The sequence below is a fragment of the Ambystoma mexicanum genome, chromosome 2p (assembly GCF_040938575.1).
Source record: "Ambystoma mexicanum isolate Mex_15411 chromosome 2p, UKY_AmexF1_1, whole genome shotgun sequence".
Lineage (NCBI taxonomy): Eukaryota > Metazoa > Chordata > Amphibia > Caudata > Ambystomatidae > Ambystoma > Ambystoma mexicanum.
The window spans coordinates 558,369,497-558,397,114 of NC_090923.1; the positions used below are offsets into that span (position 1 = coordinate 558,369,497).

Consider the following 27,618-nt stretch of genomic DNA (forward strand, 5'->3'; position numbering starts at 1 on the left):
TCCACCTCTTGTCTGGCCATTTTATCAGTGTGCCATGTGCCCAAACTAAAGCTATTGTCTAACAAGGAATTTGAACTTTAAAACGTGTTCACAATGAATTTGCTTTAACCTGCATAGTAATTGATTCATTGATTTTGAATATCCCAACTATTATAAATTAGTAGGGTTAGGCTTGCATTATTCTGCAAAGACAATATGTGCTCATGGGCTAATGCAATTCACAAAGATGTTCTCAACGCCAACTCAGAGATGCTCAAGGCATCTCCGCATGGGCTTCAATTTTAGGCTTTGTGAATCGGGTGTAAGGCAGGAGGTGGACAGCTAAGATCTCATGCACACCCCTTATTTGCTCCAGCAAATCTTTGGGAATCAGTCCCAAGTAAAACTTTGCCCAGAGGAAGCGTAATAACAGCGTCAACACACATATTCTCTTATTAAACCTCAACATGATGGAAGCAAGCACCAATTCATTTGAATTTACGATCTGAGGAAATTATGGAACAAAGCATCTGTTAAGATAATTGCACAATGAAATTTGACTTTTAATGAGCCATGGTACATTGAAATATTTATAAAACATACTAGCTTAAGTACCTGACTTCTCCCAGGATGTCCAGTCTCTGATTTCTTTTCATTTTCCACCGAAATAGATTAACAAATAATGTTGTTTGCCACGAAGGAAAATCACGATACATGTTAATTTCCCTAATTAATTGAACCCCAAATGTTCATTTATCTCCAATTTAAATTCTCACGTGAATATAATATTTGTATGCTTACTCTGATTATTTGCAGTGTTGTGAGCAGTGGTGGCCACTGTCGCTGCTAAACACACACTGCAAATAAATCAGACTAAACTTACAAATATGATATTCATGTGAGAATTTAAATCAGAGGTAAATAAAAATTCAGTGTTCAATTAATTAGTGAAATTACCATGTATTGCATTTATTGCAAAACAAATCAATGAAAAGAAAGACCCACTAACACTCTTTTAAAAATAATTGAAAAAAAGTCCAGTTTAGCACAGACAGCGCAATGATGAGCACTTTCTACAAATGACCTGTAGATGGCGCGCGGAACACCACAGAACGTAATGCCGAAAAACCCCATAATTCATGAGGAGTTACGTCCCCAAGATCAATGCTCTATGCAAACCCACAAACAAACACAACTTTGTTTTATAAATATAGATAAAGATGTTGATATATTTCCCCCTATAAAAGAATAAATCATTTTAGTCAATATATATATAGCATACTTTTCTGTTATGGATTTGTTTGTAACCCGTGCAGCGGGATCTCATGCAGATGGCCACATGATATGAAAGTTCGAGGCTACTTCCATTTCATTTGTAGTTACACTCTGGCAAGAACACATTGCCAGGAAGGCAATACTAGCAGTGAGCCTCACAAGTTTGAACACCGTGGGCTCACCGGCTCTAGCGCGGCACACTCTCTTCTCTGAACTCACCATGGGAGCATGCTGATCCTGCTGCGGTGACGCTGAAGCGGCTTGTGGTGATGCGATGGCTGGCGGTGTTCTTCTGGGGCTGGAAAAGGATGATGTGCAGTTTGGGCGTGAAAAGGCAGCCGAGCACAACAGAGCCGCTGAGACTGACCGAGATGCACATGGTGGTCATCTGAACCTGTGGAGAGTGGAGAAGAGAACAGGTCATGAGGCAGTGCTCTGTTCAACTGGGTGCAGAAGGACAATATCCTGAAAACTGGACCTGCCCAGACAATAAGTGAACTATTACGAAGGCCCATTGGCAGAGAGTGAAGAATCAGAAGGTTCTTTGTCTGCTATGTTTTGTGTCAATAAGTTGAACACAAATCTTTGCTCACTCGATTGGGCATTTCTTGGGTTTTGTGGTTGCTGCAGTGATGTCACAGTAAGAGTGCACAGCCAAAGGTCTTAGACCAAGCCCATCAGAATGTTAGGCCTCAATCAACTTAACTGGGTACCATCTAAGTTGGATTTCCACCATGTTTCTGAGAAAGTAAGCAGATCAAGTATGCCTCACAGCTGTGAGCTATAGTTTGATTTGAAGGCACGGTTTGTCACTGCAAACGTGGATTATTTACAGCACGATCAACAGTAGTGCAAACTTCCCTGATGAAAAATATGGGTACACCATGACATGAGCAGCACAAGCATCCCTCACACATACAAAGTAGAAGCAAAGGGGTTCATTAACACAAACCCCCTTCACAAGTAATTGACAGCAACAACATGGGCAGCAAAAGTACAAAGTGCTTTCACATGTATAAATATATATACATATCCAAACCAAAAAGACCGTGCAGATGCACGTTGCAAATGCACTCCTCCACCTCCACCTCCAGATCTATATTTTAGTAAAAAAGGAGCAACTGCATCCTTTAGTTGACAACCAGTCATTTATTAATGGATCCCTGAGTAGGCACAAGAAGTAAAACATAACGCGTTTCCCAACAAACCTGTTGCTTGATCACATAGAATACAAAGTTATTTACAGTCTATATGCACACATGCAGTCTCTATGATCAATCTATGGTGCACAGTAAGTCCCTTATTGATGTATGCACCCTGTCACACAGATCCCTGGACTGTGTAAAAACAGTCGGCCATGTTAGAACATTTTGGAACATCTTTTCAACAATGACCAAATGGCCATGTAATCAGCTTTTGCTGATAACAGTGAACTTCCACAACAACAATCATGGTTCAAATTGAAATTAAATCACTGGATGTCAGACATTTAAAGTGCTTAGTGCTCAAATAGTCAGGTTACATCCCATCCGTTTCTTTGATGGTAATTGTTGGCAGGGAGCATCATTCAAATAAAGTGCTTAGTGCATTCTTATCGAACGCTAAAATATAAACACATGAAATGTAAATACTTTGTTGCCAGCTATGCAACATGATAAAATAGCAGAATCATTTGAAACCATGAAGTAAATTGGGTGCATATAAGGAGGGAAATACAGTGCACCATGCATGTAGTGATTTCTCTCAACATTATAGGGATGTGTCACTTGATTCCACTCAAATATAAAAGCATGAAATACAGTTTGACTCATCAGGAAGTAAAGTGCCAAGTGCTTAACACTGCTTAAAAAGCCTTTTAAAGTGCAAAGTGCTTGAACCTGAGTATCAACAATAAGGTGCATGATGTACGTAAGTGCCATGTGCATCAACATTATCCAGGGGTAACTCTATTAAAGTGCATAGTGCTTCAACCTGAGTATCCACAATTGGGGGCATGATGTTATCATGTGCAAAAATGCAAATTCAAACCAATTAAAGCACAACTGATCAGTTGACTACTTAAACATACAGTACACACATTCTAAAGTAAAAACGTAATTTCATTCAATTAAAAGTGGAATCACACACAAAGCTCTCAAAGATAAAACACATTGAAATGGAAACCTGTTAATCCTCAAATAACTGGAACTATAAAACCTGCAATAAAACCACATAATAGGAATAACAAACGTCCACCACATCAAAGTGACCTTGCATGAGTGTCAAAACGTTGCACATTTGAAATAGACTAGTTCGAGAGTGCACAGCGCACTCTGTTCTAGACTTATGGTCAATCAATTAATGCACTTTCCTACATGAAGGTAGAATAGTTGAAAATGTGAAAATCAATAAACAAAAAAAAACAAAAAAATTACAAAAAGCAGATTTAATGACAATGAAAAAGAAACACAGGAAAAGATACAGCACAAGTAAAAGAAACATGTGTCCCACAACACATCATGGTAGAACCAGATAATCTCCATGGCCTCAGGGGATTACCTATTTTCCACATGCTGGCCCCAAGAACACATGACATAGATATGATTTCTTCATAAAATCAGTGCACGGAGTAATAGACATATCATAGAAAAGTGGAAAAGTATACAGTTTTTTGTCTACAATGTGTCCAAGTGGAAATCGAGTCTCTCTTGCTGTTGCAGAATCAGTTCTTGGTTACCCCCTCTAGTTAGTGGAGGTATAGTTAGTAATCCAAAGAATTTAAAACCTTTCAAATAATTTTGATGTGCTTCTTTAAAATGTTTAGCCATAGGGTATGATTGATAATTATTCTGTATGGCACGTACATGTTGTAATGTTCGTAGTGTTAATTTACACACAGTACTTCCTCCATCCACTTATGGCATGAGCACAAGAGTTCATAAACAACAAATTCTGTATTGCATGAGATTCTTTCCTTGATTTTCACTGTTCGCTTCAGCACTGGGTGTTCAAAAGTGGTGTAATTATGAGCATTTTGATCCACCTTACATTTGGTGCACTTTCGAAACCCATCACTCGCACCTTGTAGCCATTGTGCCTTGTGTAATTTGGGCTCTTTATGCATAAAACTAGACACAAAAAGATCTTTCACTGAGGTGGATCGTCTGTAAGGGGTACTGGGCTTATTGGAGAGTGCTTTTCCCAAATTTCTATCTAGCCTAAGCACATGCCAATGACGGTTCATGATGGTCTTAATATTTTTGGAGGCTAGATCAAATGTGATAGTAAACCTCGGTGTAACGCTCACCTGATTCCCGTAGAGGCGCCGGTCTTGACTGGGCGTATACCGTATCTTCAAAGGTGATGTGTAACACACGGCTGGCTCTTTGGGCTGGACCTCTGTGCACTGTATGTCTGGCTCGAAGGGTAAGATGTCTTAGGTAAGTGAACGCCGTGCTCTCCATCTGCCTCGAGGCAGGGTGCTGTAACCAGTTTCTTCACTGGATAAGGGGAGCAGGCCTCTTGACTTCAGAGGACTGCTGTCCGTCGTTTACTGCACAAACGGTAAGTTTCAAGTAATTCTAATGTCTTTAAAGTCTTTAGTAATGATGTCTCTTGTTTTGCAGGGTTCCGGCGAAGGCGGATGGCGGGCTGAAGTGAGTTGAAGATGGAGCCCGTGTGATGAATAGAAGGGCCTGGAAGCACGTAAGTAAGCGCTTGTTGCCTGCTTCACGATGCGCTCTAACTGTCTTTTTATTTTGCAGGTACAAGTTCGGGGCGGCTGCACGGTGCCGGAATACCCACTGGGTTAGATGTGGAAAGGAGTAATGGCACGTGAGTATTAAAGTTCCCCAATGTCTTTAAACGCACCTTGTTTTGTCTTTCAGATGCGGGATGCAGCGCCGAAGGCCTCCGGAGCGTGCAAAGAGTTGGTAAGCTTTTGTCTTTCAGATGCCGGAATGCAGCGCGAGGCGTTGGTGACAGCCGATGGACCAGGTAAGTGAAGAGCTGTCACTGAAGACCGTAATGCTAACCTGTTCTTTCTTGTCTTTATAGGTGTTGCTGAAGACTGGATTCATAATGGTAAGCCTTTTTCCTTAGGCCCAGGATCAGATGCAGAAGACACGATGAGCGTTCTGCTGCTGAGGATGCAGAATAACGCAAAGCAAGATTCATCCATCGGGTGTGGTTTAAATAGCCTCCTGTAGTGCTTAGGTGTCTCCTTCCACAGCCACGCCTAGGTAAGAAAAGAGTTCCTGCTTTCCAGAAGAGTTCCAGTGTTCTGAATCTAGGGAGTGGCTCCTGCACCACCCAACAGGAAAAGTAGTTCCAAACAGAAGAGGATCAGAGACTCAACTGGCAGGCAAGTAAGCAGCATGGTCTGCTGCAGGTAAGTCCACCCAAGCATTATGAGCCCGGCGCTTCCAGCGCTGGGACTGGGCATATTTATGAGCCTGGTGCCACTGGTGCCAGGACTGGGTCCAAAAGGTCCCAATTGGGACTGGTTGGCACTCGGAACCTGGGTTATGGATCTGCTTCCAAGGGAGTTGGGAAAACCCTGACCTTTTGGAAGCAGAGATCATGACAGTACCCCCCCATCAAGGCCCCTCCCAAACCGGGCTTCTCAGGGGGTTTTGGCTTGTCAGGAAATGTTCGGTGAAATCTTTTGATTAGGCGAGGAGCGTGGACATATTCAGCAGGTTCCCAGGATCTCTCTTGGGGGCCGTAGCCTTTCCAGTCAATTAGGTAGAATAGTTTAGATTTGGAGATCTTGGAGTCCAGAATGCTTTTGACTTCAAACTCGAGTTCTCCATCAACTAGGATAGGTTTTGGAGATTTGGTTAGTCGGGTTTGAGGTTGCACGGGTTTTAATAGAGAGACGTGGAAGACCGGATGTATCTTCATGTGCGGGGGCAAGTCCAACTTGACCGCTACTGGGTTTACTATGGTAGTGATGGAATAGGGACCAAGGTATCTTGGGTTGAATGTGCGTGGCCCTTTTAGAGGTAGATATCTGGTGGATAACCAGACTTGATCCCCTACTTGATATTGAGGGGCTTCCTTCCGATGTTGATCTGCTCCTTTCTTGTATTGTTCTTTAGCCCTTTGAAGGTGAGAAACAGCTTCCTTAAAGGCTTGGGTGATTGTAGAATGCAGGTAGTCTACTGCTGGTGTTTCAAGATCTTGGAGGGGATCCAACTCCGAGGTTCGAGGGTGACTGCCGTACAAAAGAAAAAACGGGGTTTTCCCAGTTCCCGAATGGACAGAGTTATTGTAGGCATATTCGGCTATCCAAAGGATGTCTTTCCAAGTTTTTTCAGTTTGTTGCAGCATGCAGCGTAAATACTGTTCCAGAGTTTGATTGGTCCTCTCGGTTTGTCCGTCGGTCTGAGGGTGGTGACTGGTCGATAGTCTCACATCAATTTAAGCCGACCGACAGCAACTTCGCCAAAAATGAGAAATAAATTGACTACCTCGATCCGAAATTAGAACCGAAGGAAAACCGTGCAGTCGGATGATGTTTTCGAGAAATTCTCGGGCCAGAGTTGCTGCTGTTGGCAAGCCTTTGAGCGGAATGAAATGCGCCATCTTGGAGAATAAGTCCACGATTACTAGAATCGTATTGTATCCGGAGAATGGAGGTAGATCAGTGATGAAGTCCATAGAAAGCGTATGCCAAGGGCAAGGGGGGATGTCAATAGGGCGTAAGAGGCCTGCTGGTCTTTCCTTTTGACTCTTGTTTTGGGCGCATACTCCACAGGACATTATAAAGTCTCTGATATCTTTTTTCCAAGACGGCCACCAGAAGTAGCGCTTGATCTTTTCTGAGGTCTTGGCCATACCGGGATGTCCTTCCATTAAAGAATCATGATAACAAGAGATTACTTTTTTCTGTAAATCTGTGCTGGGTAGGTATAATCGTTCTTGGAAATACAATAAGTTGTCCTTTACTGAAAAGTCCTTTCCCTGCAGATGCCAATTCTGTATGTCTGCTGGAGTTACAAGTTGCCTGGCTTTATCCTTAACTTCCTCTATGGATTCTGTGGCGATTACACCCAGAATTCTTTGTTCGGGAATGATTGGTACAGGTTTAGGGTTGATCAAGTGTTCTTCCACTCCCATCCGAGAAAGGGCATCAGCTTTACCGTTTTTTGTACCAGGTCGATAGGTAATTATGAAGTCAAACTCGGCAAAGAATAATGCCCAACGGAGTTGTCTAGAGGATTGGGCTTTTGCGGTTTTCAAATATTGCAGGTTTCGGTGATCCGTAATCACAATAACGCTGTGTCGGGCCCCCAGCAGATAATGCCGCCAAGCCTTAAAGGCAGACTTGATAGCCAGAAGTTCCTTGTCAGTAATCGTGTAATTGATTTCAGGAGGCGAGAATTTGCGGGACCAAAATGCCACAGGATGCAACTGATTGGTTACCGGGTCCTTTTGTGATAGAACTGCCCCCATGGCAAGGCTTGAAGCATCAGTTTCCACGATGTAGGGGAGTTCGGGGTGAGGGTGTTTTAAGATTGGTGCAGAGATAAATTTAGTCTTCAAATCCTGGAAAGCTTGTTCCGCCTCGGTAGACCATTCAAAACGTTTGTTTTTCTTTAACAAGGCAGTGATGGGCTGGACTATTCGAGAGAATTCGGGGATAAACCTGCGGTAAAAGTTAGCGAAGCCTAACATGCTTTGCACACCTTTTACGGAGGATGGTGATGGCCATTTGAGAACTGCATCGACCTTCTTTGAATCCATACGCACTCCGCCAGGTGATAATATGAATCCCAAGAATTCAACTTCAGTCACGTTGAAAACACATTTTTCCAATTTAGCGAAAAGTTTGTGTTGACGCAATCTTTCGAGGACCATTTTCACGTGTTTCCGATGTTCAGATTCCGATGAAGAATAAACGAGGATGTCGTCAATGTAAACAACAACACACACATCTATGAGCTCTCTGAGGACATCGTTCATAAAATATTGAAAGGCGGCCGGGGCATTACAAAGTCCGAAGGGCATGACCTGATATTCAAATAGCCCATACTTGGTGCGGAAGGCCGTCTTCCATTCATCGCCCTCTTTTACTCGTACCAAGTGGTAAGCTCCTCTAAGATCCAGCTTTGTATATATGCATGCTTTTCTGACTTGGTCCAGGAGTTCAGGGATCAAAGGTAACGGATATCTATTCTTAACGGTGATCTGGTTCAGGGAGCGATAATCTATACAAGTTCTAAGGTCTCCTTCCTTTTTTGGAACGAAGAACAAAGCTGAAGAAGCAGGGTACTTGGAAGGACGAATAAACCCATTTGCCAGGTATTGATCCAGGTATTGTCGAAGGTGAAGGTTCTCAGGCTCGGTGAGGGCATAAATTCTACTACAAGGAGGAGTAGATCCAGGTATCAGGTCGATCTGGCAGTCATAAGACCTATGAGGAGGTAGAGAGTTAGCCTGATCCTTCCGGAAAACATCTTGGTATTCTAGGTATTCGGGAGGTAACTGGGGAGTCTCTGAAGAAATTGCTGCCAGTGCAACACCAGGTGGAGGGTGACAAGTAGAGACACATTCTGGAAACTGGACCGTTCTTGCTCACCAATCGATCAGAGGATTGTGTTTCTCTAACCAAGGTATTCCTAGAATAATCTGAAACTGAGGGGCCTTGATCACATCGAACACAATCTTCTCATGGTGTCCATCTTGACTTACTAGCGTCACTTCTTGAGTGGTATGCGTTACTGGCCCGGAGGCTATCTCCGTACCATCCACCGTAGTAATGACGTCCTTTACAGCCTTGGGACAAAGAGTTAGATTCATCCTCAAAACCATTTCATGATCCACATAATTGCCGATAGCACCGCTGTCGACGTAAGCTTCAATTGCATGTAATCGATCCGGATTATCAGGGCTAATGAGGACCATAGGTATCACGAAATGCGAGGTCACGGAACTGGTTTTCACGCTCGGCAAGAGGACCTCTATTCTTGTCGGGCGAGGTCGTTTCCCTGCTCAGAGTTTGTAACTTTGGTAACTGCAGCTCCTACTGCCTTCTTGGCAGGTTTCACCGGACAGTCTCGAAGAAAGTGCCCTGAGTTTCCGCAATAGAGGCATAATTGCAACTGTTTTCTCCTTTCCCGCTCCTTTTGTGTTAGAGGACCTTTCAGACCCCCTATTTGCATGGGTTCCCCGGAGTCTACTCCTTTGGAAGGAGTTGGCGGTTTGGAAAATACTCGAGCATCAAACTTGGAACGATCGGCCTTCCTGTTCTGCAGTCTGTGATCTATTTGAACGACTAAGTCTATATAGTCCGAACAATCTTGTGGGGGATTCACTACTTGGGCTAACACATCTTTGAGCTCTCCGCGTAGACCTCTATAAAACAGCGTAATCCTTTTGTCCTCAGGCCAGTGAGTTTCCACTATCAGTCTGTTGAAAGACGCAATATAAGCCAAAAGGTCTTGATTACCTTGTCGCAACGAAAGAAGCTCATTGTCCAAGGCCTGCCCCTGTGAATGTCTTGCGAAGAGTTTTTCCATACTGAGCTGAAAAGCTTGAAAATCATGGAGGACCGGATCATCTTGATTTACTAGAGGGATCGACCAGTCTGCCACATTGCCACTAAGGTACGAAAGCACGAAAGCTACTTTAGCTTGATCAGTTGGAAAGGCTGCTGGCCGGCATAAGAAATGCAACCTGCACTGATTGATAAATACTGTAAACCTCTTTGGGTCACCAGAAAATCGTTCGGGCGTAGCCAGAGGTACATTCCCAGGTAGGTTGATCTGCACTGGATTCATAGAGGATGTAGAAGGAAGATTTCCCCCAGATGCGGGTAACGGGGTCTGTCCGGCTTGTGACTGTAGCAATTGTCTAGCGAGATCATCTGTTCGCTCCTTGGAAATAATCAGTTCCCTTCTTAGAGCGTTCGTTTCCTGACGGGCTGCATGCACTTCTGCCCTTAGTTCCCCAAGTAACTGGGCTAGCTGGTCGGTATCCGAGGTTTCCATAGCGCCTGGACGGGAGTTTTGTGGTAGGCTTTGCGTTCTGTAACGCTCACCTGATTCCCGTAGAGGCGCCGGTCTTGACTGGGCGTATACCGTATCTTCAAAGGTGATGCGTAACACACGGCTGGCTCTTTGGGCTGGACCTCTGTGCACTGTATGTCTGGCTCGAAGGGTAAGATGTCTTAGGTAAGTGAACGCCGTGCTCTCCATCTGCCTCGAGGCAGGGTGCTGTAACCAGTTTCTTCACTGGATAAGGGGAGCAGGCCTCTTGACTTCAGAGGACTGCTGTCCGTCGTTTACTGCACGAACGGTAAGTTTCAAGTAATTCTAATGTCTTTAAAGTCTTTAGTAATGATGTCTCTTGTTTTGCAGGGTTCCGGCGATGGCGGATGGCGGGCTGAAGTGAGTTGAAGATGGAGCCCGTGTGATGAATAGAAGCGCCTGGAAGCACGTAAGTAAGCGCTTGTTGCCTGCTTCACGATGCGCTCTAACTGTCTTTTTATTTTGCAGGTACAAGTTCGGGGCGGCTGCAGGGTGCCGGAATACCCACTGGGTTAGATGTGGAAAGGAGTAATGGCACGTGAGTATTAAAGTTCCCCAATGTCTTTAAACGCACCTTGTTTTGTCTTTCAGATGCGGGATGCAGCGCCGAAGGCCTCCGGAGCGTGCGAAGAGTTGGTAAGCTTTTGTCTTTCAGATGCCGGAATGCAGCGCGAGGCGTTGGTGACAGCCGATGGACCAGGTAAGTGAAGAGCTGTCACTGAAGACCGTAATGCTAACCTGTTCTTTCTTGTCTTTATAGGTGTTGCTGAAGACTGGATTCAGAATGGTAAGCCTTTTTCCTTAGGCCCAGGATCAGATGCAGAAGACACGATGAGCGTTCTGCTGCTGAGGATGCAGAATAACGCAAAGCAAGATTCATCCATCGGGTGTGGTTTAAATAGCCTCCTGTAGTGCTTAGGTGTCTCCTTCCACAGCCACGCCTAGGTAAGAAAAGAGTTCCTGCTTTCCAGAAGAGTTCCAGTGTTCTGAATCTAGGGAGTGGCTCCTGCCCCACCCAACAGGAAAAGTAGTTCCAAACAGAAGAGGATCAGAGCCTCAACTGGCAGGCAAGTAAGCAGCATGGTCTGCTGCAGGTAAGTCCACCCAAGCATTATGAGCCCGGCGCTTCCAGCGCTGGGACTGGGCATATTTATGAGCCTGGTGCCACTGGCGCCAGGACTGGGTCCAAAAGGTCCCAATTGGGACTGGTTGGCACTCGGAACCTGGGTTATGGATCTGCTTCCAAGGGAGTTGGGAAAACCCTGACCTTTTGGAAGCAGAGATCATGACACTCGGCTCATCCACTTGTTTCTCCTTCATGATCATGGAGTTAGTGTTAATCAGCTAACTCTTGCTTTGCATTTTTCTTACTTTCAGAAAAGCATGTTCGATCACCCATTTGGGATACCCCTGATTTTTAGAACCCTTTGCAGTCACTCTGCTTTACTCTTAAAAGTTGGTTTCTATTTTACCCAATATTTGTGCAACCATGACATCCAATAAAATTCTGGCTAAGGGACTCTGTGAATGTAAGATTCAATCTGTTCTTGTTTAGAACTTTAACAAAACCCACCCACTCATTTTCTGTTCCATTCCAGATGACAAACAAGTCATCTGCAAATCGTAGCCATAATACAATTTTGTCTGTATATTGCCCTCAGACCACACAATACATTGCTCAAACCAACCCATTGTGAGATTGGCATAGGATGGTGCAAATGTAGAACCCCTAAGTGGTTCCATGTAGCTTTCTATAGAAACTTTCATCATACAAAAACACATTGTTAGTCAGGCACACACACACATATATATATACATATATATGGTATGTGAGGACGAGACAACTAAGAGCACACCTAAAAGGTACAGCATGGCCAATGGCCGTGCAAGCATCTTAGACACCTACAATAGCCACATTTCAATTAGTGCGAGCTTCCAACACCGGCAGAACATGTACAGCCCTGGGTACAGATCACACCCATGTCAAACAGTTACCTGTAGGCAGTAGTGGAGCTAGCTTCCAGCACACTCACAAATGCAAACGTAATTCACAAAGATTTGCTCACAGCATCTTAAGGTTTCCTCCGGGTAAGGCTTTGAAAATCAGGTATACGATAGCTGAGTTGCTCAGACATATACTCATTTGAACCTATGATGACCTTTAAGAATCAGGCCCACTTGGTTGTTTGGGGGGAAATGTGTTGGTGCCAACATTTGCAAATGAAAAGCATATTTTTGGAGTGCATGCGGTTTTACTATTTGGATGTTCAAAATCCTATTGATCCTATTGATAGTAGTGTGATGGTATACAGTAAACTCACACTTAAAGAAAGAAAATGGACAGAGCTTGATCAATTTAAATATCTATTGTGTTTGATATTTCTTAGTAAAATTATTCATTGTAACAAAGAGTCTTGAAAGGGCCACCATTCCGATCACATTGCTTTGCCCTCTCAGTTAAAAATTGAGCAATTATCGCTCTATACCTGCCTTTACTGATGTAGGCTTTTTCATAATGCAAAGGAACAACATGTATCTGTTGCGTTTTTCGACCTTCTTGCTGACATTAACACCTACATTTTAGATTGCACCCTTCAAGGCTGATTGGAGGTTGTCAATGGTTACACAATAATTAGAGTATTGACTGCTAATTTTATATTCTGGAAAGGCTCCAGCAGGACAAGAAGATCGATGTCTGAGTGTCAATACTCAGGTTACCAAGTTGTAGGAACACCAAATGCTCGAGAAATAGGGAAGAATCTGCCATCAGAATAATTGCAGTTGATCAGCCCACAGTGGGCCTCCTCTGAGAGGGTGACCTTCCCTGTGAAACACCTCCCTGTTCGTTAAAACTAAATGGACAGGACAGAGGTTCACATGAAAGAGCAAACATACCACCAGGTATTCACAAGGCTGCAAGAAAACAGAGGACAGTTTTAGTACTGGAGTATGTTTGTAGAGATAAAGTAAACAAAGCGATAAGGCACTAACACGAGCCGCACTGGGAATGGGCTTCGAGGTAATGAGGCTGACTGGTGGCAGAAAACTTCTAACTTGGATCAGGACGGTAGGGGAATGCCTAGGCGAAAGGAGAAGGGAGTTAATATGGTTAGTAAGGACTTGTTTCGGGCGTGACAAAAGGGCGCCCTAACGTTAGACAGAGTGCACTCTGATGAGTCAGCGTAGGAGCCAAAGTTCAGGGCACACTGTCCAGTAAGGCAGACACCCAGAAGCCAAATCCGACAATGGAAAATCCAATAAGCAATCCGTGGAGCAGAAAGTTTTTAACTAGGAAGTCAGCAAAGTACAAAATCGTAATCTAAGATGGGTTGTAAGTCACAAAGCAGGGGCCAGTAATGGGAGACAAGGTCAGAATATAGATGTACGAGACAAGGAGACAGAAAGGACTTACTTTAATAAGAAGTGCCGACAGAATGGAATTCTTGCTTGTTTAGGCTTCTGTGTTGTCTGTGCCTGACGTAGTGACGTGTATTTGTGCGCCACATATTGGTTGGGTGCCGCGTAGCCGTGGCAATGGTGGAGACGCTCAGAAGTCTATGAGCATTGCGTAGCGTGAAGTTGCAGCATTGGTGCAGGTGCCATGGCAACTGCCAGAAGCATCGAGTGCGCTTCGGGGAACGGCGCCGCTTATGTAGAAAGCAGAAACCATGTTCAAAAACCGTGACAGTAACCTCCCCCAAAGGAGTCAACACCCCTTTCGAGGCTTGAAAATGAGCTAACAAGGTACGAGCATGGATGTTCTCACAAGGTTGCAAAGTCTGCTCCTCTGGACCGTAGCCCTTCCAATCCACCAAATAAAACAGTCTACCCTTCTGCATTTTTATGTCCAAGACAGCTTTAACCTCATATCCTACATCACACCATCCACTACTCCAGGGAGTGGACAAGCGGACAACCTAGTAGTGGGTGTACAGGGCTTCAAAAGAGACACATGGAAAACCGGATGGACAGGCCAAGCAGCAGGAAGACGTAAGCAAACAACAACAGGATTGATGACTTGGAGTATCTCGTAGGACCTACTTAACGTGGTAAGAGCTTACGCGTACCCTGGGCCCTCAGGTTCTTGGTGGACAACCAAACCCTCATTCCAACTCGATAGGTCAGAGCAGGGCTGCGGCACATGTCTGTGTATTTCTTAGCACGGTCCTGTGCCTGTTCCAAATGGTCCTTTACCCACCTGTGTAAGGCTACAAGATCCCAAACGGAAGCACGGGGGGTAGGGTACTCAATAGGAAGAGGAGCTTCCAGAGGGATCGAATGGGGGTGTTGACCATATAATGCGTGGAAAGGAGAGGATCCAATAGATGAATTAACCGAATAGTTGTAAGCAAATTCAGCCAAAAACAGGACGTTTAGCCAGGACACTTGGTATTGTAGGCAAAGACAGCAAAGATATTGCTCCAAAGTGATGGTCAGTCTCTCAGTTTGCCCATCAGTTTGAGGATGGTAGGCACCAGAATACGGATCTTTGATACCAAAGGATGAAGTCAAGACAGGCCAAAAATGTGAAGTGAACTGAGTACCCCTGGCGGAGATGATAATAGTGGGTAAACCAAAGAAACGAAAGAATGCTTCAGATAGCGATCAGCCAATACAGGGGCAGTGGGCACAGCGATGCATGGTACAAAGATCGCCAATTTGGTAAAGTATTTAATGATGACCCATATGGTATCATGGTTACGGACCGGTGAGAGCTCAACAATTAAGTCGATTGATACCATATAGCAGGACTTGTAAGGAATTGATAGAGACCCATTGGTTTGTGTGTTTGGCCCTCACACTGTGCACACACTGAACATGTTGTGATATAGTCAGTGACATCCCATGACATAGTAGGCCACCAAGACCATCTGTGCAGTAACTCCAGAGTTTTACTACTCCCCGGGTGAACGGCTATGAGTGAATCATGGCACCACTGCAGGGCACACAGGCGGGACCTCTCATCAGGGATGTAGATCCTATCATGAACGTACGGCAACCCGTTAATGACATGAGCATTAATGTCTGCCACATCAGTGGGATGAGCAAGTACTCAGGATCGGATCATTTCCCTGAGTCTTTTATGAGGGGTACAGCCACAAGCCACCTGGTGGGGAAGCCAGAGAGGTTGGTCACCTCCGGGCGAGGAAACAGGTTCACCCAAATGAGAAAGGGCATCCGCCTTAGCATGGAGGACAGCAGGTCTCTAGGTGATGAGGAAATCGAACAGGGAAAAGAAAGAATTCCAACAGGCCTGTCTAGCGGTCGAGCACTTTACAGACTTTAGGGCAAGCAGATTACGATGATCCATGAAGATCGAAACCATATGACGGGCTCCCAACAATGATGGCGCCACTCAGCAAATGCATCCCTGATGGCAAACAGCTGTCATTCCGTAATGGTGTAGTTCCATTCAGAAAGTGTCAGTTTGTGCCAGTAGAAAGCCATGGGATGAGCTTTACCAGTACCAGGACATGTTTGTGAAAGAACGGCTCCTATGGCGATGTCTGAGGCATCCGCTTCCACTATAAATGGCAGCAGAAGATCAGGGTGTTGCAAGAGTGAAGGGCATTTCCAAACACTGCCTTCTGGGCAGCTGGATTCCATCTAAAAAGCACCATAGGACTAGTCAGACTAGTTAATGGAGTTACGATAAAGGAAAAAGAGTGAATAAACCTTCGATAGAAGTTTGAAAATCTGAGAAAAGACTGCAAATCCTTCAAAGAACCAGGGACAGTGCAATCCAGTACGGCTTTCACTTCTGAGTGGCTCATTTTAACTCCTTTATCTGTAATGTCATAACCCAAAAACCCAACTTCTGTAACATGGAATACGCATTTTTTCCACTTTGGCATACACTTGGTATTTTCTAAACCTCTGTAGGATGGAACAGACATGTTTTACATGTTGTTCAATAGTATCAGAATAAATCAGGATGTCATCTAGATAGATGACTACGTATTGGTCTGATAAGTCTTGAAAAATGTCATTCATAAAGTATTGAATGGTGGCGGGAGCATTACAAAGCCTGAAGGGCATGACCAAGTATTCATATAGACCATAACGGGTTTCAAATGCAGTCTTCCACTCGTCCCCTTTCTTTATTGGAACAAGATTGTAGGCTCCTCTTAAATCCAGCTTTGTGAAATGGCCGAGGAGCCAAGTTGATTCAAGAGGAGCGAAATGAGGGGCAATGGGTATTGATTCTTTTCAGCGATGGCGTTTAAAGCCCTATAATCGATGCATGCCCTCAGGTCTCCTTCTTTTAGGCATGAAGAACAACGGAGAAGCAGCTGGGGACCAAGAAGGATGTATGAAATCGTTAGCCTGCGCCTTGTCCAAATATTCTTTCAGGACATTCTGTTCGTTGACCTTGAGAGAGTATACCCATTCAGTAGGGATCTTGGGACCAGGTATTAAATTAATTGGGCAATCATATGACTGTGAGGAGGTAATTGTTCGGCTTTACCTTTATCAAAGATGTCTGAATACTCCTGATATGGAGCAGGGATTTTGGCATCCATAAGTCTAGTTACGGCACTGATCGAGGACACTGCCTCTAGGAAGGCTACACACGGGGAATTAGGAAGTACTGTGTCAGCTTCAAAACAAGAATCATGGCAATGTCCTGACAGAAATGACACCTCATGTTTTGTCAAGTCTGTGTGGATTGTGCTCCTGTAGCCATGGAATGCCCAAAATGACTTTGTACTGAGGAGCGGCTATAAGATCAAAGGCTAGGCGACCTTGGTGCCTGGAATCAGTAGTCATCGTGATACAAGGTGTCTGCTTGGTCACCAGACCAGAAACAAGAGCGGTCCCATCAACTGCACTGACCATTTCAGATTGCGCTTTGCAAACAGCTGATATCCCGACCCGGCAGGCATAGGCAATGTCCATGTAATTCCAGGTGGCCCCAGAAACTAGGACTGCTCTGGTTTGTATTCTTTGATTGTCAGACAAAGCAAGGGAGATGGGAAGGTAGATAGGCAACAAGGCGGTAGGAGACAAGGATTAATGCTTGCCTGAGGGAATTCTACTGCGGTCGAGCCCTGGAATTTTCCTATTACTGTTAACGGTTTTTTAGATTAATTATGCAGAAAATTGTCTGCTGAACCACAATACATACATAGATTTTAGGAACTTCAATGTTCCCTCTCCACAGTATACAAGGGACTACGAACTGCACCGATTTGCATGGGTTCATAATCAGACATGGTCGTAACAGATGCCTCCAATTTTGTGGGTGCGAGTTGCAGGAGCTTCTTCTCGCCTCTGCATTCCATCCTTCAAGCATCGATCTGGAGTACTAGATCGAGTAATTCCAGGAATCCCACGGGTCCCACAGGGACCATGGCGATTATATACTTTAGATCATCGGACAGCCTTCCTTTTTCTCCTCAGGCGTCATGTTTCTGCAGCCAACTGATTGAACTTTGCTAGATAAGTGAGCAGAGGGGTACTGCCCTGTTTTAGATCAAGAAATTCTAAATCAGTGGCTTGTGTTTTGTAGTGGGTGTCAGACACGGTTGATAGCATTGATAAGGGCATTACAATCGTATAGCTGTGGACTCCAACAACGGGTTAGCCCATTCAGCAGCGGTACTGCCAAGGTAAGAAAGAACAAAAGCTGTCTTAGTAGTAGCATCCGGGAATGAGGCAGGATGACATAGAAAATTCTGTTTACATTGATTGATGAAACTTCAATATGTTTTCGGATCACCTTGGAATCTTTCAGGAGGTGCTAACGGAAACTGGGTGGACATCAAAACAGGGACCAGATTTTATGGCGGTATGGGATAAACAGGAGCTGAAGCTGCAGTGCCCATATTATCTGCTTCCCGAGATGGAGGGTGTGCCAGGTCATGCAAGGCATCCATTCTACGATGGATATCTGACTGAGCAGTGGTCATATCGGAGCGTAAATCTGCTACCAACTGTAATAGACTTATCATAGTCTTGGCCACATCCATTGATAAGGCTTCTGATTCTGTCAATAATCACATTACCAAGGTGTAGGAACTCTGAATCCTTGAGAAATAGGGAAGAATCTGCTTCCGGAATAATTGCAGTTGATCAGCCAACTGGGGGCCTCCTCTGAGAGGGCGGCCTTCCCTGTGAAATACCACCCTGTCCTTTAAAACGAAATGTACAGGACAGAGGTTTGCATGAAAGAGCACAAATACCACCTGGTATTCACCAGGCTGCAAGAAAACAGAGGACAGTTTTAGTACCGGAGTATGTTTGTAGAGATAAATTAAACAAAGCGATATGGCACTATCCTGAGTCACACTGGGAATCGGCTTCAATTTAAGGAGGCTGACTGGTGTCAAAAAACGTGTAACTTAGATCAGGAGTCTTGTTGGGTTTCCCAAGCCGATCTCACAGAACAGGAAAAGAAAGCTAGGGGAAGTCATAGGCGAAAGGAGAAGGGAGTTAATATGGTTAGAAAGGACCTGTTTCCCGGGTGGCACGAGGGCGCTCTAACGTTAAACAGAGTGCACTCTGAAGAGCCAGCGTAGCGTCTAAATTTAAGAGCACACTGTCAAGTAAGGCAGATAACAAGAAGCCAAATCTGACAATGGAAAATCCAATAGCCAATCCGTGGAGCAGAGAAATGTTTGTTTAACCAGGAAGTCAACAAAGTACAAAATCGTAATTCAAGATGTGTTGTAATTCACAAAGCACGGGTCAGAAACGTAAGACCAGGTCAGAATATATATATACGGGACACGGAGACATGCGCCAAATAACATAACTACAATGGTTGTTTGTAGGCATTTATCACATGTAAGAAGCTCTCTTGCATTAAAAGAAGCATTTGTTCTGTTTGTATCTTCTATTTATTGAGGGACAGTTGCTTCGGCCAGAAACATTCAACATTGTACCATCCTTATTCTGGGCAGTCCTACATTATGTGCCTTAAAGAGCGAAAGGTAATGAATGAATTGCTGACCGGTTGATAATGGGAGATAAATGATGCCTAGACCAGGCTAGACAATCACTAGCCAGTAGCCCAAAGAGACTGCATATGTGCAGGGGGAATGTTCCTATTCACAGTGACTCTAGAGACTGAGTACTCATGAAGGGGGAGTTATGTGATGGGGAAATGAGGGCTCACTCTCCAGGCTCAAACAGGATATTTAAAGAAGTGGCTAGGAGTGGTGTTTTTAATAAGGGAGGCACTAAGATCCAGGGATAAGGGGCAAGAAGGGAGAAGGCACAGAGGCAAGGGGATGAACAGAGTAGTCAGGCAATGGTGAGATTTAAGGAAGTTTCTATAGTGGAAGTTGCAGGGAGGAGAGTAGTGGGAGATGGTTTGGGCGAAATAAAGGATGGGCAAGACTGTGAATGGATTTGAAGAAAGGCAATAGAATTTTGTTATAAAAGTGATATTTTTCAGGCAATAAGATTTGGCTATAGCCTCAATCAAAGCTTCATGCCCACGGGCCATTGATTAGCATGTCAGTGCTTCTATGTTAGCATTCAACCGGAATGTTTACATGACCTCATCGTCAAAAATAGCAATTGGTCCAAGATGTTAGATCTACTTTTTTTCCAAAGATCTGCTCCAATCATCTGCGGCAGACACACCGCTCTCTCCAAAAACATTTCTTCTCCCTAATTCTCCATCAAGCGAGGGAGATGGTGCACCTGCGAACAAAGGCGATCCGGTGAGAATGCTCCGTGAAATAAAACAAGACATAGGCAAAGTAAGCGTGAACTGAAGATACACTGAATAAAAATGTTCTTCAGATTGAAAAAGTATGGAAGAAGCCAAAACAGCTCTCTGCAAACAGACCTATGAGCAGACGAAATTAGTTCACGGAGGTCGTGCCCTGGAAACTCTGGAATACATTCTGGCAGATAAGACTAATGATTTGGAAAAGTGCTCATGCCGTAATCACATACAAATCAGCGATGTACAGCTGAAGGTACAGATTCCAAATGACTTTCCTATCTTTAAGCTCCATTCAAAGAGCTCTTGCGTGAGGAGCACTTGACGACTATCCAGCTCAACAAGCCCCATTTTGGCTACAGCCAGGAAACCTGAAACCATCTCCTTCAGGAACAGCGATATCTGCCTTTTTCTGATCTATCACGAAGCACAATGCAGAAAAGATGTAATATGAAGCGTCTCATGGCCGCGGAGTAGTAACATCACCTATAGTTGAGGTTCCCAATTTAAACTTCATGTTACTTTTAAAGGAGAGCCACAGCAGGCTTTATGGGCTGGAAAAGCAGATGGCATTCATAAACTAGATGATGGACAGGGGAATGGGAGAACTCCCAAGCAGTGACACACTCTAGTGACTAGTCAACCAAATTGGTTAGGGGATTGCAGAGAGACTGAAAAGTGAGACGACATTTCCTGTGAGAGAAGAGGGAGAAGTGAGGACCCCCATTGCTGTTATCTGATGAGAACAATAATGTTTGTTTTGGATTGTTCATGACTTCAATATGGCTTCTGTTAGACTGGCATACTACCAGGGATGTAGTTGTCTGTTCTCAAAGCTAGTATTGCTTACTTTACAGATTGTTGTTATTAATACGCTGAATGTTTTCCTGTCTCTGAGGGTGATTTATGTCTCATATAACCACACATGACCCCAAGATAATAGGTCAGATTTCCGAGCCTTGAATGAAAACTTTGAGATTATTAGTATTATAATGATTATAATTGGTTATTTATAATGCGCTTAATATCCAGAGGAGGTTTCTAAGCAAGGCCCCGGGATCGAACCTGTGTTGCTCCGCATCGTGTTGCTTCCAAGACCAGCCTTGCCCCTGAGCTATCCTCCAGTGATTGTTATGGAATGGTGGCATTGTTGTTCTTCTAGGGTCCTTACACTGGAAGCATAAGCTTAATATCTATGTCAGTGTCAGAGTTATTATCGCTGCAGTATATCATATACAGAGATTAAGTCACTTTTGGAAGAAGGGGGAGATTGGTGGGGGCCAAATATAATGATAAATCCTATGGTTACACTACAGAAAAGGTGCTTTCATTTCATTCAACTGAAACAAACTATTTTTCATAATTGTGCCCCCTCTTAAAGTTTTCTCGCTTCATGCCCAGTGCCTTGACTTCCCCAAATATGTGGAAGACTGTCCGATAATAAACACAGCGATCTGAATGCTAATATGTCTTTCCTACAGCAGGATCATTTAAAGTCCAAAGACCAACACTGCTTGAGAACCAACTGGTTTCAAAAACATGTGATTGCTTTCTCTCGGCATAGTAAGCGGGGTGCAGCCATTCTCAGTGATTACAAAACTGATATATCAGGTCAAGGGATTCTAAGAGCTGGTCAGGGTCTTATATTGGGCCTTAAACTCTTCTATCACACTAAAATGTTTACATTAATCTCAATGTATCTCCCAATGATGACCATAGCAAATTTGTTTTAAAGAGTTATTTCCCAGAAGGTCTCATTTCCATTGTACAGAATTGTTAACTGGTGGCAATTTGAATGTGGTTATCAACTCACAGATATACGTATTTCATAGGGCATCGATAGCCACCCTATAGTTAAGGTGAGCCGGACTCTTGTAGGTAACCCTTTAAAAATTCAATTGTTAATAACTTTTGATTCGATTAACGGCTTGTTCCGAAATTTTAAAAGTGATTAGCGACTCGCGCTCCAGCCCCCTCACCCCCTCCTACAGCCTCAAGACTGCAAAGTGTGGTAAAGATTAGTTAAAAAATAAAAAAGTTATTAAGAAGACAAAAACACTTTTGTTTTCCAAAGTTGTGCTCTACTTCCCATTCATTTTCCCATAGACAAACAAGGTCAATTTTTGCAGCTCAAGCCGTTGGATGGATTTGGAAACAGGTGTGAAACAACTTTGGTGCCCCTTCTCCAAAATAGATAGCTTCATTTCGGGTAAATAGCCAAAACTGGGTGTTTTTAGAAATGAAACATTTGCCATATTGTTTTTCTCTCAATGCGAGAGATAGCCGCGGCTATAGCCAAGGATACTGGAAAATCAAACTTAGGAAAAGTGCTAATTGCATCAGGCTAGAGGTGTGGGTGGCCATAGGGCACCAAGTGTAAGTTGGGAGTTGGAGGGGATCTAGAGACTGAGTTTGCAACACAAAGATTTCCGTAGCCTCGGCTATAGCCGAAATCTCAAAGCAAACTGCATCACAGAAACAGCTTGTGTTGTGGGGGGAAAGGGAGAAGGCAGGTGAGGTGAGGAGGCCATTAGGGAGTGGGGTGAGCTGTCACAGATGAGGAGGGCGCTTGGTGAGGGGCTGGGGGGCAGGAAAGCATTTGTTTTTTTGCTATTTTCCGATAACCGCGGCTATGAAGGACTCCAGATAGCCAAGGGTATGTGCAGTTCCGTACCCGCGGTAATAGTTTTTTCTTCTTTTTTTGAAAGATATTTTTGCTACTATGGTGATGTTGGGGTTACAAATCACTGGCTATGACACACACGTCATCCAGGTCTCCCATCCATGCAGTAACCAAAACAGACCCTGCTTAGCTTCAAAGTAAGGAAGGGGCCACCCTCCTCAGGTCATGTTACCTAATAAATGAGCCGAAGTTACAAGACCACATGGCTTGAAGGCGATGGTTCTTTCCTAGCTTTGAAGCTAAGCAGGCTTGGAGCTGTTTACTGCATGGACAGGCGACCAAATGGGCATCCGTATTATTATTTTTTAATTGTGCTACTATTAGTCCTTGACTGTTTTGCACTTAGAGACCATTTATTTGACTTTTGCTGAATTGCATTCTGGCATTTGTATTCTCCCAGTCAATATAGTTGGAATAATGCCACAATTCAACACTTTTTGGCCAACATAGTTCTATGAGGATTTATATATTTTAGTGACACTATGGTACATGTACTTTTCAAGTTCTATTTATAAAGCAGAGTATTGTTGATAGCCAGACATAGGAGGGGAAATGATGAGAGGGCAAGTGAGTTTTGATTATTTGTCCACAATGTGGCAAGAGAGTTTGCAATCCTGGTCACTGGTGCAGTTATTTTCCTCTGATTGTGTCTGCTTTTTAGGGCATAAGTAAAGGACACATGTGGGTGGACAGAGTAACTTTGCTTCAGAGAGCGGGTGCAACCCCTTGGTTTTTTTTTTAGGTTGGCAAGCTTGCTCAAGTATTTGACTATCAGGACTTCACTCAGGTTGACATGTTCCCAGTGCAGACGCTTACTCACAAGACCACAAATACTTTTTTTTATAGTCCAATGCTATTTTGTCTTGTGCACTTTCTTCTAAGGAGAAGGTCAATTGAACTGCATTTATATATTTCACTTTATGATATATGTTCACTTACTGTGCGTATATTCATGGGTATTAGGTTTTGGTTTTTGCTGTGGAGCAAAAGTGCCTGGGCATACGTTACTCTTGCAACATGTGGTTAGTTGGGGTTGTGCAATGTATCACAACAGTCACAAAGAGACGGCCATAAAACAACAGGCTTGTAGCCCCTTGCTTAACCAAAGTGAGAGATCCTCAGGAAATAATGTAATCTTAATGCGCATTGCCTAAAAACATTGTGAGTTCTCAAAGTCTGCACTATTTTATGCATAACAATACCACTGTCAAAACAGGTAAAAATTAGCTTGTGATTGATGAACATCTTTGAGTGATGGGTTGCGAGTGTTTTAAAATGTTGATTGGCAGCGCCCACCAGAAATAGCCTAAGGCCATGGCTAGTGATCTGGTAGTGTTCTAAAATATACAGTGGGCACGGCCGTAGGCCACGGCCACTGGCCATGTGCGGAAGAAATCTATGGACTAACAAAACCCTTGAAATTCAAGGAAAAAACTTCAGTTGTAGGGAAATTCATCCAAAGCCACCTTAAATTCATGTCCCCTGTTGTGCAGCCTATGACCACAAGGATGGCATCACATACAAAAACATACACTAATATATAAACTTCTATGCACATGTGTTTAAGCAAATGATGAATTTAAAACATCATTTCTGTCCTATAAATACATGAATTTAGAGTAATTATGAGTATTTACATATGTTTATTTTAAAATATATTAAATAATTAGGGTTCAACGTGTCTCTTTCAATTTATTTCTACTAATTGTTTTGTAAATATATATACAGATTATATGATGGTTCAATTGCTTATATGCAGACATTCTCTTGTGTCCAGGGCGATGTCCCTATTGGATATGAGGTTTAGGGTCACTTGTCATACAGCTGCTGCTCTTTTGTCAGCCCAAGAGTTGAATGTGTAAACTATGGCAATAACTTCATGATTGTAAAGTGCTATAATAACATTTTACTCAGAGTAAAAGTAAACCATTATTCTGCCTGAAACTCAATTCAACTGAAACTGTTCACATAAATGCCATGAGGCACAACAAATCAGAACAACCACTAAGGTTACAATTATAAGTTTGTGAGATTCGTGAAATTATTACTGGTAAGAAAGATTCACTCTTCTATGAGGTAAATGTGCACCTCAAAAATTGAAGATCCCAGGTTCTTTATGGCCTAGAGAAGAAAAGAAAAGGAATATTGAATAGAATGGAGTTGAACCTGGAAACGGTTTTCTCAAACCGTTCTATATATATGTATATATATATATATATATATATATATATATATATATATATATATATATATATATATATATATATATATGTATATATATATATGTATATATATATATATATATATATATTGTGAGGGACCAGGAATGAGGGATGGACACATAGCACTCATGGTGATTGGCATACACTTTTATTTTAAGAATAAAGGGGGTTGAAAAAATGCCTCACTATCCTAATCTAGGAGGTATTTCCCTACCTCAACCAAAACTAAGGGTCTGTACTGTGTCAAGAAGTCCCAAGTAAAGCTGTCCTGTTTCAGAAATCCTATCCTAGCCCTCTCATTCTAAAAAGTAACACTAAGGTGCTAAGGATATTGTATTTGGCTCTTAATTTGCAAAACTGTTCAAGTTCAATAGAAAAGTATAATCCAACAAAAAGACTCCAAAAGGATAATGTTCACAGTTCTAAGGAATGACTCCCTTTCCCAGATTCTTATTCACAAAAACAAAAGTTCAAAAGAATGACCACGTTCTTTATCCACTCCTGAGGAACCGACTCCCTACCTCAGGTCCTTTCCACACTTCATGCAATTTGCAATCCTAAGGGCATGGATCTTCCTTGGGCTTTGCCACTCAATGTACCATATTTTGAATTTGGGTTTCAGACTCGCAGAATACCTGGTATGCTCTCCTGCCAGGTTCTCATTCACTTTTAATGTAATTCACAATCCTCAGGACATACATCTTCCTTGGTATTCTCTTTTGCAACACCCTTGATTTCACTTGGCTTTGCCTGGTAGTCTCTCCTGCCAGGACTTGGTTTCAATTTCTACTAAAAATCCTAAAGGTACGAATCTTCCTTGAGATTCTTTTTTGCAGCACACTTGATTTCACTTGGCTTTTCCTGGTATACTCTCCTGCCAGGACTTGGTTACGATTTCAAAATGTACGCGCCCCCTTTTTGGGTTTGCATAAGGACGAATGATTCTCTTCTCCTGGTTCACTTCCAATTTTACAGCCTGGTTCACTAGCCTGCTAGGCTCTCTCTCTCTCTCTCTCTCTCTCTCTCTCTCTCTCTCTTTCTCTCTCTCTCTCTCTCTCTCTCTCCCTGTCTCTCTCTCATTGTATTCACCCTTTGTTCAGCTGTCACTTTGTGTCATTCCACAGTAGGGCAAGTGCACTTCTTACAACAAAGTTTGCATTTGGCTTTCCCTTGCTTTTTAACAAGCATGTCCTTGACTCTTATTTATTACTGTTCGTTCTTTCAGGCTTAACACAGCATTCACACCTATGTGCTGTATTACCCCACTTGCCTTCTATGGGCTCACGGTGCAACACGGATGCTCCTCATGTCTCTCCTTCCTTCTCTGGTCAACAGCTCAGTGGGCGAGTAGTTAGTCAGCTGTCTTCTGCACCGCCTGTCTCTGCTTTCACATGCTTCATCTACCTGCAGTCATTACACACGGCACTCTCGTCGGCTCGCTCACCGTGCCTCTGGGATTCTGACCCGTATCAGAATACAGTTACAAGGTTCTCTGCCTCGCGTCAGCCTTGCCACTGTCTTTCTCTGCATCTCTGCTTTCTGTGTTCTGCTCGGCATCAGCATATGTTGCTGAGTGTCTCTCTCTTTCTCTCTCAGCTGTGTTCATTTTACAGTTCCCGGGACGGTTCAATAGCTTCCAAAAACTAGACTGTGGCATTGGCTTGCCGCCTCTGGTTCTCCTCACTACTCCATCCCTCCTCATCTGAGTACTGACAAAGGATGGATATTAAAAGATATTGTCAGCAGATTTGGCAAAGTGTTGAAGGGGATTACTATAATATGCCATCATGGTGAGTTTATGGCCCTTGGAACATGCATTTATAGTTGGATGGGATTACACCAGAATAATTCTGAGTCCAAATAACCGGACAAACTCAAGAATATGGCAAGTTACTGTTTTATTAACAATTATCTAAAACAGGGAGGTTACAACGAACATCAACGGATGTACGCTTAGTCTCTCAATGATTTCCATAAAAAATACACTTCATATACTCCATTATGCACCAGAGTGACATAATACTATGTGGCAATAGTGAAACATCTATCAAGGGTTGGGATTGGTTAAGGGAAACATCTAGATATACAATCATAAAGGAGGAAGGATTGTTATTGGCTGTACTTTATCAGGTGGGCAACTTATGCCTACCTCTTCAAACATGTAATTTAAGAGAAAATAATTACACCATATTCCATTAGTCTACTAAGCTTCAAGGTCCTTCGTTATATGGACTAATACAATTGGTTGGCATGCTTGTGCCATGTCTGGAACATTCGGTTCATTTAGCGGCACAGAATCCAAGACCCAGGTGCAGGGAGATAGGACATGAAGATCCTTCACCACCCAATTAGCCCAACATCTCTCATCGCCCATGCCTTTTGCCATGACTTATCTCCCTTTCATTTCAGCATTTGTACATTTATTGAACTTCTGTTTTCTGCAGCACTTTAACGTGTAATATTCTTTTCCACTTTGATAGTTCACTCAATTCTTTACTTCGTCATTTGTTCTCTAGGATCCATATATCATCTTCATTCAGTATCTCTGGACATCGTGCACACTTTCTTATGATGTCATCAGTTCATTTTCTTAGCTCTTTCTCATATTCCTTTAGGTTGTTCTTCCTGTAGGCTGTCATCAACTTGCGGGTATATTCGATAAGGTTGTCTCAATGGATATATCCTTCCAAATATTCGCTGCAGTATTGGCACGATAGCTGGTGCCAGACAAGGCATGGTCTCATGTCTACAATATAAAGGAGGTAG

General features: G+C 43.3%; 1 protein-coding gene across 6 annotated transcripts in view; it reads right to left on the reverse strand.

Annotated features, from left to right (window-relative positions):
* Positions 1–27,618, reverse strand: part of GRM2 (glutamate metabotropic receptor 2) — an 833,735-nt gene that overhangs the window by 44,202 nt on the left and 761,915 nt on the right. For all 6 annotated transcript variants that reach the window (XM_069644038.1, XM_069644036.1, XM_069644034.1 and 3 more), the window contains one exon: positions 1,474–1,648. In XM_069644038.1, coding sequence (XP_069500139.1) covers positions 1,474–1,648 — 175 coding nt within the window. The remainder of the gene's footprint in view (positions 1–1,473; positions 1,649–27,618) is intronic.